Source organism: Ischnura elegans, chromosome 10, assembly GCF_921293095.1.
Source record: "Ischnura elegans chromosome 10, ioIscEleg1.1, whole genome shotgun sequence".
In the NCBI taxonomy this organism is placed as follows: Eukaryota; Metazoa; Arthropoda; class Insecta; order Odonata; family Coenagrionidae; genus Ischnura; species Ischnura elegans.
Genome location: NC_060255.1, coordinates 25,948,085 through 25,966,911, shown reverse-complemented (window position 1 = coordinate 25,966,911; position 18,827 = coordinate 25,948,085). Strand labels below are relative to the sequence as shown.

The 18,827-nt window shown below is 37.4% G+C and overlaps 1 protein-coding gene across 4 annotated transcripts in view; it reads left to right on the top strand.

The window, feature by feature from the left end:
- Positions 1-18,827, top strand: part of LOC124166376 (GTP cyclohydrolase 1) — an 87,347-nt gene that overhangs the window by 12,008 nt on the left and 56,512 nt on the right. The window contains exons 1-2 of one of the 4 annotated variants that reach the window (XM_046543883.1): positions 14,657-14,665; positions 14,761-14,857. The exons of 1 other annotated variant lie outside the window; for it this stretch is intronic. Coding sequence is in view for 2 of the 3 variants with exons in the window: in XM_046543879.1 (XP_046399835.1) it covers positions 14,788-14,861 (74 nt within the window). In the remaining variant the exon portion in view is untranslated. Of the gene's footprint in view, positions 1-14,070; positions 14,091-14,656; positions 14,666-14,703; positions 14,862-18,827 lie in introns of those variants that run through there. 2 more of the 4 variants (XM_046543880.1, XM_046543879.1) reach the window with 2 other exon arrangements.

Here is an 18,827-nt window from a genome sequence, read left to right as displayed (position 1 = left end):
AGGTTGCGTCGATGGGAATGGAACGAAACGGAACAAAGAATTACATAAGAAAGGAAGGAACGCTAGGTGAAATTCCGATCTCTTTTTTTAAAAACTCGTTATGTTACGCAACCATGTTCATTAGCGCAGTGGCGCTGGCGAAGATCGGAGTGCACACGTTTTTTATTTTTTTTTACTAGGCACTTCCTGTGTGGACTTGAATAGTTTCGTTAAATACTGGAAATTTCGCCGCTTATGTAATGGCTGATTCCATCTAAAGATAGTATTCCACTTGATACTGTACGAGAGCCTAGGATGATTTCTACAGTTTTTTAATTCTTCATTGTTATATGATTTCAATTTTCTACGAGATATACGCATGCTTTCTATTCGTATGAAGTCCTAAACAATTTTAACAATCGATTAAAAACTTGCAAAAGGTTAAATAACTTAATTGGTGCTTTACAAATTGCCTGACTGACAGTTACGCGAATTTTTTCTACCGATTTTTCTGCTGTCAAGCAGCTTAAATATATTTTATAGAAAATGCAAATGATTCGTTATTTCAGAATCTAAAGATTACACAAATATTAATTATAAGTTGGGAACTCATTGAGAATCGTGTAATTACACGAGCAGAAGTATTTATCATTTAATCGGCCACCGAATAAATTAAAATAAACTTGTCCGTTTGTTTTGATCTACTTTCTATGACATTTTCTGGAAGAGTCGGTGTATGTCTGGTATCCCTTGGCTTGGCATTTGATTTAAAAACTATTTTGTGGACTAAGGTGAACCGTATTGCATGCTCGGTAGATTTCATATCATGTAATTGCCCTATCCTAGCCCAGACCGTGTTATTGTCCTAACTAACGAGATGAAATTTTATCCTACGGAATTGACGCACAGGAGTATTTGAATAGGTAAGAACAGCTATTTTCGTCCTAATATACGGATTTATTGTACTAATAAAATTTATATTGATCTATTCATTCATTTTTAATCAATTAAAATTCTTTCTTATTGGAATTTATATAATCTACAGATGTAGTAATATGAAATATTGAGTGAATAATATGCATTTTCTATAAAGTAGCATTTAAAATGTTTCACAGTAGAAAAATCAGCGGAAAAAATTCACGGAACGGTCGGTCAGGAATTTCTGAAACTACGTTTGTTTGTTAACCTTTCCCATTTTTTTTAATCGTCTGTAAATTTTGTTCGGGTCTTGCTCCAATTAGAAAGCAAGCCCATATCTAGACTTCAAATATTTGGGGCACTGCATTACTGGTCGTGAATATGACCACCGATTACCATCATCGAGGCCGTGGCTGGGACCTCTTTGCCCGATTTCGAACATACCCGGCTTTATTTCCCGCTCGTGATTAAGCATTTTTCTGCCTCGCGCTTGAAAAATATTAAGGTTAATTATTTGTGAAATTACTCCTATGCAACTCCATAATGACAATCAATGTACTTACTGGAGAAAGCTTGAAAAAATATTGATCGTCACGTACCTAATCACCTCCAGGGCTTGACCGTGGCTGGGACCTGCATAAGGGCAATCCTTGCAGATTATTTGCTTATTTGATGACTTTCTTTATAACTAAAAATTGAGACCCATCAAGACCTCGCTACCAACTACTATGATGGGCAACAAACAATCAAGCCCTAGGTAACAAGGTATAACTTTTGTTTTCCGTACCTTGTTTATTTATATAAAACTCACGCAGTCAATGCCCACAGTAGATTTCCGAGGTCGAAAAGCTTTCTGATACCGTACGGCGTTGAAACTTGGCACATTCTATTACCACACCACACATGTCGAGTACTAAAAAAAAAGCCCAAAGTAGTGACGATCTTCTAACTTCTCTGAAACAGAATATGACGTTCGGACGCTTGTGGTCAAATGCCACCTCGGTAGGTCGCAACTGCAGATGACAATCCATCGTGACCGCAGTTTTCTTTCAAACCCTACCGCTCGTAATAAAAGGTGGACAGGTAAGAATGCGAGGATAAAATTTAACTCTGCCGAACGATTCCTGCTTATTTTTCTTGGCTTGCGGTTGGATAGTATCACGGACTCTCGATTTTCCGGATAAGCGCGCACGGACGAAAACATTTCTGCATCGTGTGTATTACTTACATTTTACAATCTTCTTGTACTGCAGTTAGTACACAACATAGCTGTTTGCGGAAACCGTTCAATAAACTTGGAGCAAAATATTGTCATTCAAATGCTTGAGGCCTGATTAAAGCACCGCTGAAAGGCAAGGTGAAATTATGATCCACCCACGAATGAATAAACTATTTATGAAGAAAGAGCCTAGAGATTACAGAGGGAAACGAAATTCTGGAATAAAATCCGATTTCGGAAAACAGAATAGTCTCATTTAGCTGGTGTATTGGTAAACCATTGTATGCTATCCCGTTTGATGTCCGTAAGACGCATTATATTTTTCCTTTTCCCTGTCGAGAGGTTAGAACATTCGAGAAACGTTCCAGTGGTGCGGATATAGATAGCGTTGCATATTTTCAGAGCATTCGTCTACTGTGCTCTAATGGAGACGGAAACTGATATGGAATTCTTTTTCTGCTCTTATTTTATCAATATTTATACACTTAGATCGAATTGAGTCCACGATGACGAAATTTCAGCCGTTAAAATATTAATTTTAAAACGGAATGGATCGTTTGACTTTCGCATGTGGGAACTTGCACGCTATAATTAGTTCTCTGGATTGTATGGAATTTCATGCCCATTATAAACGAGAACGATCTAGTTTTGCTAGATTTTTACGTAAAACCTGAAAGAAAAATGGCGCAACCATTCGTTCTCAAAGTTAGTTGTTACGTATTTTCTGCAACCACCATCGTGAAACTACTTAAGCGCACATTTGTTTTTAAAGATTAATTTTAAGGATTTCGTAATTTTATCTCATCAGTAAGAGGTATTCTTATTGTTATCGTCATATCATTCTCACATATTTAAGATGTGATTGAAAGGACGGGATGCGTCAACTGAAGAGGAAGTTTAGTTGCATAACATATCATCCTTGGGAATTCATAGTAATCAAAGTAATTAACCGTGGATTTGATATAATTCGGTATTTTTATTGGAGTTCATTCATTCTTATTAATGAAACCTCTCTCACAAGAATAACTTCCTCGAATGACAGTCACAGACTGATTCACACTGCGCCAAGTAATTTTGCGACGCGAGATATCAATATAAATTAAATAGCTCTAACAAACGATGTTTTCTATTCATTAGTTAAGACTGTGTAAACGGGATAAAAACCTATCCCTAAAATTCTAGAAGTTTCTAGGTTGGTGAAACTTACTTTTTTCCAGGAATATCTTAATTTACATACTGTACTTGTGGCTCGTCTTTAATGAATTTTTAATCTCATTAATCACTGTTGTTTCTGAGACACCTAAAACTGGGTTGTGTAGATATTTTTAGATGATTGGGTATTATTCGGTCCCATGTTTGATTCATCGGCCTTTGATCAAATTGAAATCAGATTTCTAATCGCTTTGTCCCCTGTTTCGTGAATTTTCCAAGTTTTTCAATATTTTTGGCATCAAGATTTTGCTCAAGTTCATAGATTTAAATGATTTACATTGTGGAATAATTTTATTTGAGTTAAATAACGTATGATGAATATTTTTGACAAATAATCACTGCAAAAATCCAGGATTCTAAACCATTCTAGCGGAGGTAGTGTGTAAGAAATAACTTCGTGTCACTATACGTATCCCTTCAGTGGTAGGAGTAAATTGCTACTTTTGACTCCTGGATCCTCACTGCCTTAAGATGCATTGCTTACATGACCTCTGATACCTGCATAAAAATTTTTAGTGGTTCAGATCTCTTTTCCCAATTCCAAAGTTTTTATCTGGTAAAAAAAGTTTTTAAACCTGCTGGGTATGAAACAGAACCCCACTCTAGGGAACTCCTTTCTAAGTATTGAGTTTTGTGGTGAAGTTAGTGGAGACAAGCTGCATCACTTGCTTGCCTGCCCAAAAGTTTGGAAACTTAATGTTGCCCAATTAATCTCAAGTTTCGCCTCATATATTTTGCGGTATCTTTTGGGTAGCAAGCAATATAAAACATCCGCAGTCAAGCCACAGTATCCGACTCTGAAACTTAGAGCTGTCCTCTCGATAGTAGGTCGAATAGTGTGATTCGCACCTCTTTGAGGTTTATGACCGCATACGTCGGTGTAGGTTGTTCGGACGTGAGTTTTCATTCAAATAAATTTTGTGCCGCAGCTTCCTCTTTAAATTTAATCTGGTGGCTGACTGGCGAGATGTTCAAATTACATCGTCGCACGAAGACTCCTAACAACCAAAGGAGCAGACTATGTCGTTAGAAAGCACTTTTATATTACGAACCATATTATCATATTTATTCATCAGCAGTTTATTACACTAGAGTTAGTCAAATTTGAATGGATAAGAATCCTTTGTATACTTTAGTGTATTTATCTGCAATTTTGTTGCAGTTTATGTGACTGACTCCATCAGTTAGGGGCCTCCTTCACCTAGACTCCCGGGCGTGCTCAATTTTTTATTTAAGTGTACTATCCCTTTTTAAGCTCCAAAATTGTCAATCAAAACTCATTCTGATTTAAATAGCATAATTATTCACGAACTGTATTTATTACATTGCGTGGTATGTTCTAAACGAGCTGGATGTTTAACAAAATCCCATATTGAGTACTTTATATTGAAAAATTCCGGATTTCTTCATTTTGAGATCGGGCATTTTAAACAAGTGGCAGTAAATACAGTGCAGATAAGTGTTTACTTGCCTTCATAAGAAAACCTAGAGCGAGTCAAGGCTACCAGAGAACTTGCTTGTGCCGTAATTATGCCATAATCCCTACTACTGAACGATAAGTTCTCAATAGTACTCGAAGTTTACTTGTATCACGGGTGTTAATTTACTATGCAGTTGTAGCGTGAGCGTACGAGATTCACGTCAAAGAGAGAGGTAAGATTGCTGAATGAGCACTACTCTGTTAATTGATTTCGAAGATTAATTATAATTCGGAAGGCGAAACCTGTTAGCAGTTGAAAGAATGTGCTAATTTGCCTTATATGCCTCGATCTTGTTAGAATTGTATTGATGGTAAAATAAGAGATTTCAACGCCTGTTATGAAACAAACTAGACTAACGAGAAATACAGTGTGGCAGAGCCACACTGTGGCAGTGTACTGCTGGTTGGTTCTATTTTTATGCGATAGACTCTGTACTCTACCAACAGTGGTGAAAATGAATTTTTAAGTTAAACATGAATTTGTGAAGGACACTAATAGCCTGTGGGTTCAACTGAACCAGGTGACCGTATTTTCTCAGTTGCTATCGCTAATAACCGCTTTATCTTCGCGCATCGGTTCAACTATTAGACTAGTATGATTTTTCAGCCTATCCGTCGTTATGGGGACGAGGTCCACTCATGGTATAGATCTTCAATTTCCTTGAAAATGTTTCAATAAAACTAGCATTGAAATTTTCATGTTAATGCTGTAACGTGTTTATGTAAGCATTCATTATTTATTTCTTACCGAAGATTTTCTAGGTGGAGTTTCAAATATTTTGTTACGAAAGAAATTCTATTGCCGTTAGGTAATTGAATTTATTTCATAACAGAAGATTTCCTTAAGCTCCTGGAAAAATCCATTTTGAAAACAATTGCTAATGGGTAGTCATCAAAGAATTAAAATATTCGCTATTAAGGGTGAGAGCGCGATCAGTCCGTGAAGCAATTTAAACGTGTGACAGTCAATAAAATTTATCATTTGGCGACTACTTGCCACCATGTGCGAGGATACTTTCCTGGGACTGAGTGGCACTAAGCAGTTACATATACGCACAATGCCTGTTTATGCAAATCTCTGTCCGATGTATTATCTGCGCATCCGCAAAAAAATCAACAAAACGAGTGGCTCAGGAATAATTTATCACTGCATCTACTGGAAATAGTTTAATGAAGATCTCCACTGTTTACTTACTCGTGAACACTTGAACGCGTCAATCTCGCTCGAGAGGTCCAATATCCTAGCTGGTGTCTGTACTAAATGCTGTACAACGGCTCTGTCACTTTCTCTTTTATATTTTGTGAACTTTTCCCAATGTATTTTTCTCAAATTCCATTCTGATCCAGATAAAACCTATTTCTTGTTTCGTGTCTACATATATATGAAGGGGAAATTGTTAATGAAACATAGAATACACTATTTATGTTTTGATAATTTAACGTGTCTGTTGAAGTTCTTCGGAATGTATAATTATCTCTTATGGTTTTATAATTGCTAAAGCAAGCTAAATTTTTATTTCTGGAAAGTCTTTAGGACCGTCAAGGTCCACGAAAATAAACGTTTATATATTTAAAACTTGAGGGCATCACCTTCAAATTTTCAGGGTATGTGTATTTCGACCATTTATTAGATAGACCCAAGTTAACTTTATATAAGCGCTGTTTTATTTACATGGGGCCAAAATTATTTCATTTACTGCCCGCTAGAATTAAAAAAAATAAAACCACAAATCTCATGTTGAGACTTGCTAAAGACTGGCTCGTCTCGCAAGAAACAGTTGAAAATTTATTTTGATGTTATTTACATAAAACACCAATACATAATTTACTGCATTATTATGTTTTTGGCATACATTTTGTTACTTGATGGTGACTCAATTCTGGTCCTATGACCTTGGAGACCACCTAAAGCTCCTTCTTTTTTTCATTGTATTAAGATATAAAAACATAATGAAGGAGTAATAAATTATTATTATTATTTAGTATTTACCCGTTTATCAAATATGAATATACTTCCTGATTTTTTTCTGAGATAAATTTTCACGTTCGAGAGACAGGTAAAAGTGAAACAACGGCTTACGCGATACATATATCGATAAATTTGAAATAATGCACAAAGGTTAAGAAAAGACTTCGCTGTTTCACAAAATAAAATATATTTTTCTTAACCTGTGTGCATCATGAAGGAGTTTCACCATGTTACGCCAACCACCATCGCAAATTTGAAATAGTTGCGTAAGTTTGAAAATAGGCTAAGCCCATGCTATTTCTTAGCAGGAAACGACAGTCATAAATTATGGACTTCTGCCTCGAGTACTTTCTGTGACGTTTTACACCGTTGGTCGTGATGCTCAATGAATAAATCTCATGTCACGTATTTCCGTTGCATTAAAAAATTTACTCTCCAGTTCCAGATTTCATTTCTAATTGCGTAACTGTAGACATCACACATCAAATCTAAAATGCCCACAGATTTTTATTAATGTTCATATTCCTCGTGTCAAGGAGCGACATTCCTGCTGTTAATTCTTGAATTACTGGAATATTTTGGAACGAAATCTCAAAACTTGAAATACATTCCGGTTGGCGCTTTTTGTGTGTGTGTATAGCTTCAACTGAACTGGTGGAGGTTTACATTAAAAGGTGCCGTTTCAGAACTCGCTCGGTAAGGTTCTTTCACATTATATAATGTCATTATATAATTCTTGAATGCATGGCAATATAATTCTATGTAATTCGTGTCATATTTTATGGGTATTCCCTCGATATCAGACCTTGGTAAATTCTAGTTTAAAGCGGACATTTAGTCACATTTCCATGCTTAAAATTAAAGTTATCCCTTTCCTATCACGAATCAAAATGTCATCAGTGTTGCAGGCCACGATTGATAGTGACTTGAAGCATTGTACTTTTCAAGTCTCTTTGGTTTATGGAGCCTTGAGCTATTCCCAGAATCTCAATGAATACAGCCCCTGGGGTAATATTAAAATTATTCGAAATTTGTATTAACCGTTAAATTTTTTTCTCCTAAGACAGAGCTGGTAAAATTGTTGAATCTCGCCGAGTAAGAAAATTCTCAATCCCGGAAATAATTGATAACAAAGAAAAGGCAGCACGTGATTTAAATAAATGCCATAAAGTTCATACCGCCACATTCTCAGTCGGTATTTTTGAGCATTTGCAGTCCGTCAACTTGTAGGATTGGTTTATGGCACTTAGCAAGTTTCCTTAGGTGGTATGGTATTCTGGTGTACCAATTGGCAAAGGTATTTAAAAATATGATAATAGGGTGGTTTCCTTCATCAAAGAAAACGAAAGGCGTTGATTGCGATTCGTTACCCACCATTGGTGTATTTATAATATATAAATTATTTGGTTTTAGAAATCCCAGTTTAGGCGAATGGCAATGGTCAATTTTAACCGCATTTGAAAAAGGCCAGATTGGCGCCCATGCGATGCCACTCCACGTGACGTCACAGGGACCTAGTTTCTATACGAGTAGATAGGAGTTTTACATCGTCTGAGATCACCAATGTATGCATGAGGCACAGAACTCAGGGAAACATCTCTTAATAATCACCTATTAAAATTGCCTATGGTCGGAAAGTTTCCTTCGTTTGATAAGGTATTAATAATCAATAATTAAGCCAAGCGCTACCTGCTAGCTGGGTACTCCGCTACCTGCCAGCAGCCTGCATCGCAGCGGCGCACACATCCTCGCCCCAAGGTCACATCACACGGCGACAGCGGGAACCAGAATGACGTCACACGGGCTTTTCCGAGCATTCATACTTAGCCGTCTCTTTTTCGCGCGCTTGAAAATTTTCAATTTTCATTTAATCGCTAAAAATAGATTTAGTCATTTAAAAATCTAAAAGCGTGAAATGCGTACTCCAGGAGTAATAATCTTTCGATTTAGGCAATAAAAAATAATAGGAAATCACCCTGTTTCCCGTTGTATACAAGATTTAATGTCGTGATTGGATCCTTAATCGATGGCTAGCCCTTGAATTGTAGACTACCGAAATTCTCAACAGGCCATTGTCCTGTTAGAACTAATCCATTAAGTTCGCCAGAAAGCAACTATCTTGCTTTGATGTAGTTGAAGGGGAGGAGGCAGCTGAAGTCTGACCACCTAAAACACCTGCCGAAGAAGTTAACGAGAATTAATAGCTTGCTCTCATTTCTCGTTAATTACCAGGACTGAGGTATCAAATCTCAATTTCCCGATGAATGCAAAACTCCCTTGCAGCGATAATAAACACAAAGAAACCGAGAAAAGTACATTCACCGTATAAAATCATAAAGCGAAGTCCTTGATGCCTACTCCCCTGTTGAATATTGTAACGCGGCTGTCATCCCGTAAAAATTTTATCCAGGGAAACGTAATTTATTTTTGCATTTAAAATACTCAATTGGTGGTGGATGGCTCAAAATTTTAGTGGTATTTATCATTAAATAATTATTCGGTAGAAATATAAAACTCTCATTTTTTCATAAAAGAGAATGTTGGAACGTATTGAATTTTGCCGATATAAAATAATAATCCCCATTCAGGCAAAATTTGACAGTAGTTAAGGCTTTTCGGGTGCTCCACCGGGTATTCTCCCCCATGGTTGCCGACGTTTCGAGGTATGAGTCGTACTCCATCCTCAGTGTATTATTTTATTTAAGTATTCTTAGGTTTCCATGGAGTATTCGAGGAGAATTGTGATCCTCCATCCCCGTCAATCACTTACCTCTTCAATTCACAATTAGGCCTATTCCCTTTCATTCCTCAAGTTATTAAATATAGAAAAAATATATAAATAGAAATATTTCAGAAACATTATTTATAAATAGAAATATTTTTCTATTTTTAATTCATACATATATAAATATATTAAAAAAGGAAAAAATGTGTATAAATTTTCCATCTATCATAGCACCGTTGTCCTCGTCCTTTTTTATAGTATGTTCCTATCCCTTTCTATCCTTTTATAGGAATTTATTTGTATGTTTGCTTTAAAGGCGCCGTGTGAATGATTAATTATTGATTGAACAATTATAAACCTGCTGCGTATCAATTGAGTTATTTATCACTTTTTCGCGCGTTCGGGATCGAATTTGGCTGTTGTAGGTTCCAGGCTGATAACTAGATTCCAAGATGTCCTCCAATTTCTCTTTCGCCAAATGCTATGGGCAATATAGAAGCAACCGCTTGTCTTGCTTTGTTCTTTAAACGGGACACTAATCGCAAGACCATATGTTAACCTGTTCCACTTTGATGTCAACCAGAGAATGAATACATTTAGTCGGTGGAACTTTTCTTATCTTGTGTTGTTGCAATGGCCAGTTCAATGTAATCTCAAGCCTAGTCGGAATAAAACATACGCGTAGGGCGGGTACCTTTTCAATTCTCCCTTGTCTTGTGAGCATAGAAATTGTACTTTCGCTGGGTCTTGTTCGATTTTTAAGTATCTGCATAAAATTTAATTTTTTATGACATCCGTTGTTCGTTGCCCTGTTATTAATTTTGTCATAACTCTAAAGAAAACTTAGGCTTATCCTAATTTTATGGCTGTTCGACTTAACATAGTTCTATTGAGATCAAAGAACGAAAATTGAATATTTTTTCCGTATCAAGAGGAAAATGGAAGAGAAAAAAGTGATAATCAACGCAGATCTCTGCCTGGGTGGACGCGATGGGCAGGGCTAATCATATGACTCGGGGCTATTCAAAAGGTTAATATGTGGTTCCGCTTATTGTGATACTCCTTTCACCTTCGGTTATAGACCTGTCTGAAATGTCAAATCAATCATTTTTTTGAAACATTACTAGTCTAAAGAATGATTTGCTGCATGAACGCCTGGTTTTTTAACAGCTAATGACCACAGATATAAACTGAATGAGGTGATGATAACGTTCTAAAGACTCAAGGTATTCTGATGGAAAATTCTTTAACGCAAACCTCCAAGTTTTTCGAATGGGACCGCAATGTTGTTGTGTACCTTGATACATCTCTCTGTCCATTCGTAATTGGCCTATGCATTTATCTATCACGCCAATATAGAGATTCTTCCCTTATAGAAAATGTCACTTCATGAAATGTATATAGATCATATAAATATACTTAGACCATATAAGCTTAACTAAATCATTAGACCATTTAAGCTTAGCTTATATGGTCTAAGCATCTATATAATTCAGCAAGTACAGTCTTAAGAATATCCTTTTGGTGTTTCCTTGACATTATCTGTATTGGTCTTTAATATGAACAACACTGACAACTATTCACTCCCTTAAAGGCAACGGGAAACTTATTGGGTACTGTAGTCCGCATTGAGCCATCTACCATTGAGACTGAGTGGCACCTGCAAACCATAATAAAGAAATATTCAGAACATGCTATTTATATAATTATGAAAATACTGCAAAGTGTGATTTCGAAGATAATAACTCGGATATAACTGTAGTTGATGTGCGCGATGTATCTGAAGTATTTTTGTCTCGTTACGAAGTAATGTCAACATCGTTGGCGCTTACTGAAAACTACCACATATTGTAGATTCTTTACCGTAAGTCATTTCTGTCGATTTAATGTTGTAATCATTGATTAGTTTTTCCATTTATGTAATAAAATGTATAGTGGAATGTAATCAGAGGTGCAATGCTGCTTCTTAAGGCTACTTTAAATGGAACGTGAAATTGCAAAATTCAGAACGGAGTCTTTTTTCAATCTGGCATGCAATTGCGCGAATGCAAGAACGAAATTATGACAAGTTATTTTTCCATTTCGCTTCAATGTTTTCTCGCAGGTGTTTCAGCTATTCGCCGCTTTAAACGATGATATTTGAAACGAACTCTCGTAAGTACCTCACATTGTGCAAGTACTTTCCCCGTGAAAAACTGGCTTTAAGGACTGCGTGGTCGACTTAGTAATCTATGCCTGTGTTGATAATCGTGGATAGGGATCACGGATTGTCTATTGCCGCATCGTCGCTAGTTATTCGCGGGTAAACAAAGTTTAAGCCGATAACACCTCGGGCAGTAATCTCCGTGAAAACGAAATTTCTCGGACAACCAGCCTGGCGGAGGCCTTACCATTTTTTTACGAAAATTGGTAAAATTGGTTGTCAATCTTTGACGTCATTAATGGAGTTTCTCTCGCCTTTAATGGCACCGTAATCGTTTAATCGAGTTTCACTTGAACGAACATGCGTAGATAAGTGGGGCTGACAGCCTCATTTCCCAGCTGCCACTTAAAACTTGCGCATAATTAGGACATTTATAGGTGAAGTACAGTATTTTTTGCTGCGGCGATCGTTGTTGATTGAATGGATGTAAACGGCTGCTCTTTGCAGGCTAAATACCCCTCAAGAATTGAGTTAAGCTGGTTTTGCCTCGTGGATACCGGCTTCCTTTGCAATTATCGCAATGCATAGGTTTCCCTTGAATGGGAATTTATTTCTTGTTTTAGATTTTCTTCATCCGATTAAAAAATGTAACCATTATTAAACAAATATAATGAAAATCTTTAGGTAGTCTTGTATAGAAATGGTAATTAATCAATTGTTGTGTTTATTTCTAGATTTTACCTACTTTTATCGAACTTGGCTATTAATCCATAATTTGGAGCAGTGGCTTAACTAGGAATATGTTTTTGGGGGGGATGAGACGACCTCCCCCCCCTTACAGGAGAATTTTGGAAAAATGACATGCCTGCAAATACATTTTCCATAATTTTAGCAGTAAAATTTGGGTTTAATTAAAAGGTTACGTTAAAATTTACTACAAGTCAAAACTAAACAATAGTTTTGAATATTATTTTTATTTCTCCGAGGCCTTGGGGGGGACCTATGCCCCTCATCCCCCCATAGTTACGCCTCTGATTTGGAGTATCCCTTCAGGAAAAAATCATGAATTTCATTTGTAACGTATACGTACATGTTTAGGTATGTAGTTTCTCCCAACGTAATAATTAGTTAATTCATCAGTTCGTCGAGTTTTTTTTTATTTTAACTTTCTAGTCCTTACTGTACATATACTGACCGCTAATGGATATATCCGCCAATATTTCATGGAATCCATTACCTGCTAGAATTTATTTTTCACAGTGAACCGAAAATGGTTTAGTCTATCGCGATCACTTGAGTGATCACTCGCAAAGGATCGTCGCCGGCAATTGTTTTTCGCAATGAGAATTCCCGTCAATATTTTTCATCACTCGTCCGGTCGCGTTTTCCGTCGATAGAACCCTCACTAAAATCCCATGTCAGCCAATCAGAACGCATTCCCGTATGAAGCGATTGCAGCGCAACGTTTCACAATCGTGGGAACGACATAGATAAAGAAACTTGCTATATGTATTCATTATGTGGGTCCTGTGTCAACGGGTTGTGATACTGGAAGTGATGCGAAAAGCGACGGTGGGAGGGACCGTGTGATTCAGAAAAATGATCACTTAAGCGATCGCTTTTCCCGTCGTTAAAAGCGATCGCTCTAGTGATCACTTTTCGCGACGGAAGAAAATGATGGTGTGATTCAGGCTCAACAAAAGGGTTTTAAGTGTAGAATCCTTTAAGTTATGTTTTCCTTTTGATCGTGTCAATAGGTGTGCCTACCCGGCAGGATTTCAAACAACAAAAGTTGTATGACATGACGTAACAAACGGTAATGAGAAGACGACGCAATGGGCTCGTCGGACACCACCAGATTAGCGCTACAGACTTTGGGAGCATGGGGTGCACCTACGTACTAATTTTGGTTGCTATCTGTGCAGCCGTGTGGAAATGCATATCGGACAGACAAACAGACATACTCTTTCACATTTTTAGTTTGCGTTGCCTAAAGAGTAAGTATTTTAAACCCCTTCACGCCCTTCCAAGTGGCTGGCAAAGCCGCTGCACGCGATGAGATTGTGCGGTGCGGTCGTGTCAAATTACGCGTCTCTTTCCAGCGGCGCGTCTAGTTCGGTGGTCGACACACGTCTATGATGGTCTATTTGAAATGATATTCCATTACGCGTGGCGAGATTTGGAGTGAGTCGCCACGCCTAGCCTTGCTTGAACACAGTGAGAAGTACCATGGTTCTCGTAATGCCTTTGTTTATATATCAGTGGCTTGTGCCGTTGCTAAGATGAGACTTGCTAACAAACATACCTAAATTTATTAAGCGCCCAAATTTCTCATGTGAAAAGTTTTTATTTTTAACCAAAATGACAAAGATAGAATAATTTCTCCGATGCACTTCTATGGCATTAATTGTGAATGTTAATGTGATGAATAGTGACAGAAATGAGGTAAGATTGCTTTTTTCGATTAACCAAACGGGTGTCGCTAGTTTTATATATCTTTTGCATTAGTTTCTGGATATATGTTCAATAGAATGCGTAAGTTAATTGTATTATGTGCCAATTTAAAAAGTTGCTGCGCTCTTGAGCTGGTCTCTGTGAGCATGGTAATCAAATATTTGCCCGTCAGATTGTAAAATTGATTTCGCTCTAATTATATAAAAGCGTGGGACTGCTATTTTATGATTTTCTGCTATTTATTTCCCCTATTTATCCGATTATGAGTGCATAATTAAGAATTGTCTGCCAATAGCAATTATCTACTCCTTTTTCTAATTAAAGCCTTCCTTGTCGCTATATTGCCTCCAGTAATAAGATAATCTTTCAGATTATTTATTCTAACTTTTAAATTGGCTGAAACTCCTATTGATTAGCCTATGCATGAAGTGCTATAGCTTTAAATTTTGACAAGCATTTGAAGTTTATTTTCTTTGTTTAGTTAGGTGTCACTTGAACTTAATGAAGGTACTTGCATTCATTGCTCAGACCTGGCTTCCTCTTCATTCAAACAGCTAAGCAGATTAGTGGGTAATCTGTGACCCATCTCTGCGGAATCTATAAGTAATATTAATAATAACTCCAGCGAGTGTTGCTCATTTCATTTACCTTGCGTACGCAGCCACAGCCGCAGCACGTAATAGATTGAATGATTCCTTCATCTGCCACCATGAAGAAAAACATTTCATCCTTGATCACTCCTCCTGCCGAACCAAATAGTAGGTAAAAATGCTCCTAAGACCAATATGTTTTAAGGTATGTAATCTCTCTTTTCAATTGGAATCCTTAAGTAGATTCTTTCACGAAACATCGCTTCTTCCCTATTTCATTCTCTTTCTCCGAAAATTATAGAGTGGTCATCATTTCTAGTAACAAAGCATTAGTTTTTAAAACTCAGCTATTAATAAAAAACAATGGCTTTTTCTTTATTTGACTTCCATTTGATACACAATTATGATCTCATGTGTAAAGTCTGCTGCAGAATGGGGTGGTAAATACTATTTTGTTAAAGAGGCTGTTGAGCCTACAGCTAGGTGTTTTAATTTTTATGTAAATCTGTCTTGTTCCAGCATTGAGTTTTCAAGGATCATATTCATTGTATATGACGGGAGTTGTTTTCTTTGTTATTTGATGGTGATAGTTTACCATTTACGAGAACTGCTAATCCCCTCAATAGTGGCTTGAATTTACCCTCGTAGTGACATCTGAGTAGGTGGGTCTTAATGTCACCCCGCTGATTTCGTGTTAGTGAGTAAGTGAAACAACAATGAGAATTTTGAATTTTACTTTCTCGTTCCTTTCTAAACCTTCCTCATTCGTTTATTTTGTATATGGTTTCACTTCAGTTTGGAGGACCTCCCAAATTTCTTTGTCGACGAGAATAACTAATTTTCATATCGTTAATTTTCACAATACATTTTTTTTGTGAGTCCGGGTTTTATTGAATTTTCTAGCTGGCGTCAAACTGGCCTCCCGCAAGGGTGCTGACATTGAAAATTTCTCCTCCTCCTCGTACAAAAGAAAATGAATAACCTTCGTAGTGGACCTACTCGTTCATTTTAATGAGAGAGTCTATTGATGGTCCAATGAATGCAGTGACTAAAATTCAAACCTATCATAACTGTCGGACGATCCTGAGCCATAAGCTTCTTGTTTAGGTTTCAAAACCCGTTAAACTAGTTCCATGTGTGAATAACCTCCTTACTCCAACCTGCATCCAGCCTTGTTTACCGCTAGCCACCACACCTTCCCTTCCCACGAACATATCACCTTGGGTGCATTCTGGAGGGACTACATGGCATTTATTGTATCCAGCCTTTTTCGCTTGTTACGTAACCATTGGTTTCTGTTTCTTCTTCCCCTGCATCTCTCTCTCACAATGAAGAGAGCGTGGGATCGTGCATAGCCTTGGGTTATATAACTTCCATCATGTAATTTCAGGTTATTTTAATGATTTGAATTTTAATGTTGTTATCAGGCCGTAATAAGTCCATATGATGTATGCATGTATGCATATGTATGTACGTACTTACTATGTCTATAACGTGTCTCAGTAAAAAATCTCTTCATTTCCAATTTAAAACGCTTATTAATGATTAGAAGCGTTCACTGTATTGGTTAACATTGCACCCTCTTCTCCGATTGATAGCTCAAAGGGAACTCATTGCTTTAATGGATGGTCAAACCTCGAAAAGTTATTACAGCTACATTTCTACGTACGAATCTACGAGAATTTTAATTTTTTGGACCAAGAAACGATGCGGAAAGGGATTACGAAAGTGTTGGCGATAAGGACGGAAAAATGAAAGTCTGATAGGATGGGAAGAACTATAATTTACGAAACATGTTTAAGAAATCGTAGATTGGTATCAGAGAGTAAGGAAAATGATAAAGCGACTCATGCCAAGGTCTGTGGCAGTATGAACTGGGAAGGTTTTATATATAAACCATGTAATTTAACTGCTGGAGCCACCAAATGCTCTTGCAGATACCCTTATGTAAAGACCCTCACTCCGTTAGGGCTGGAGAAAGGGTACCACGTGCCTTTATACACGTGCCTTTATACACCATCACAAAACTTAACTTATCAATATTCTGGGGGAACGAACCGTTTTCACCTCTCAAGAATTCTTCACACCCATGTGGGAAAGGAGGAGACGTGGGAAACATCGGGAATCCATTTTCTCCGAACGTTCTCGGTGCGTGGAGATGTTTGCCATGGAGAGAGGGGGGGATCCACTTTCAAGCTACAATTTTATTTTTTCCAACCAGAGTTCTGGCGCAGTGGTTGATCGAAAAGATTTCCAAAATCCAATTGACTCGGAAAACCACTGCTTGATTTCCGTCAAAATTTCCCACAAACACTTAGAGCCCTCATGAAAACTTCTGGCTTGTCAAATTTTTTAGGCAAGTACAAAACGGCGACCATAGTCCTTTTATCACTTATTTGCGTTAGAAAATGCTTGGTTTTCTTGGTCTTCAGTTTTTTTCAGTAATTAATCCAGTGAAATTTTTGAAGGCAATGTTATGTATTGCTCCGCTTTAAGAAATCTTAACTTCATTATTTCACGGGCACTGCATCTGTGATAAGCGAGCCGGAGACTTCAAGTTTCCGATTCCTCTATTTATATAGTTGAAACGTTCACTTCATTCGTAATCCTCTAAGAGCCCGCATTATACCCGCCCAAATTTTCTTTTTAGATACACATGGTTTATGACAATTTACGCCATTATCTTGAAAATTTCAGGGTTATGCAGAATTGACCTTAGTCAACATTTGCCAGCATTTTTAAATTACAATATTTAAGCTAGTATCTTCTTAGATATGAAATTAACGTATTTGAGTATCAGGAAAATATTCATGAAGATACACCATATTTACCTTCGAAAATTATGAATAAGTCTTAAATGAGAGATGAGAAAAAAACACCTTGATTTCTGTAAGGAGGTAGCATCTTAGAACCATGTTTATCAGGCTTGTTTATTTCAATTAGTGCTATCAAGTTGCTAATTATCCTAAACCTAAAATAAGATAAAAGCAGCTGTAGTAATTTCCCACACTATTTTATTCGCTCAACCGGTTTCAACATTTACGTCATTATCAAGAGTTGCCTCAAGAGACAGTTCTTGTTAATGAAGTGTTAACGTTGAAACGGGTTGGACGAATAACACAGTGTTGAAAATTACTGCAGATGTTTGCATCATCTTACAATGAATTTCCACATAGTGAACTCGTCAACAATCGATCTGCTCCTAAAGCATTACTGCCGCTGAAGTTAGAGATCAATAAATCCTGTGAGGGAATTATATTTCTTAAAATTGATGTCAACGGCTTGCGGGTGCGACTTCCTATACCGCCTTGTCACGCGTGACAAGGCGCAATACACAGCTGCTCTCGAAAGCCGTCAACATCAATGAATCTCGCCGCGAAAGCCTATGTTACTATCAAAATACTTCTTAAAAGCATCGTCGTTTAATTCTTTTTATTTAATAGAAGTAAGAATGTCTACTGTGGACTGAATCCCCTTCAGATTTACTCGACGCGATTTCACGTGCATTTTGCGAAAAGCTCACGATTCCTAAATTTACAAATTAATCAGAGTTCTGGATCATAAATTTTTTTAATCAATTTTTCAAGTATGAGTATAAGAGCTTTTACATGAATCCGGGAATGCTACTCCTCCTCCGTTCCTTGCGCTCCTACAAGATTGTCTCCAGAAAGTCGGGCGTATCCCTTAGTCGGTAAAGGCTCAATACAAACCACTATGTGTACACGAGAGGAGATTTTCAAGTAGCCGTTTGAACTTTTACTCCCCTCCCCGGTTCAATGAATTCCACGGGAATTTTTGTACATTATTTTCCCCTTCCAGGTCTTATTGCTGCGTCTACCCTTTCTGGTTTTCCGTGTAGCCGTTCATATCGTATATTCGCAGGACCTTACGTAATGATCCCCTATTCATGGTCATTTCTACCTGGGTGAGCTTCGAGGAGCCTCGCTTGATCTGAAATGACCATGAAGAGCTTCGCTCAGACCAGTGTAATGGCTTTAGGTGGTGCGCCGTCTTGGGCGTGGGGAACGAGGTTGTCCCCCAGCCTAAGCGTGAAGAAAAAAGAATTTAGCCATTTTGTCGCTCGCTTTGCGAAGGAATGCCGGTGAAAGGTACGGAGTTGGGTGCTCAGCTGATAGTT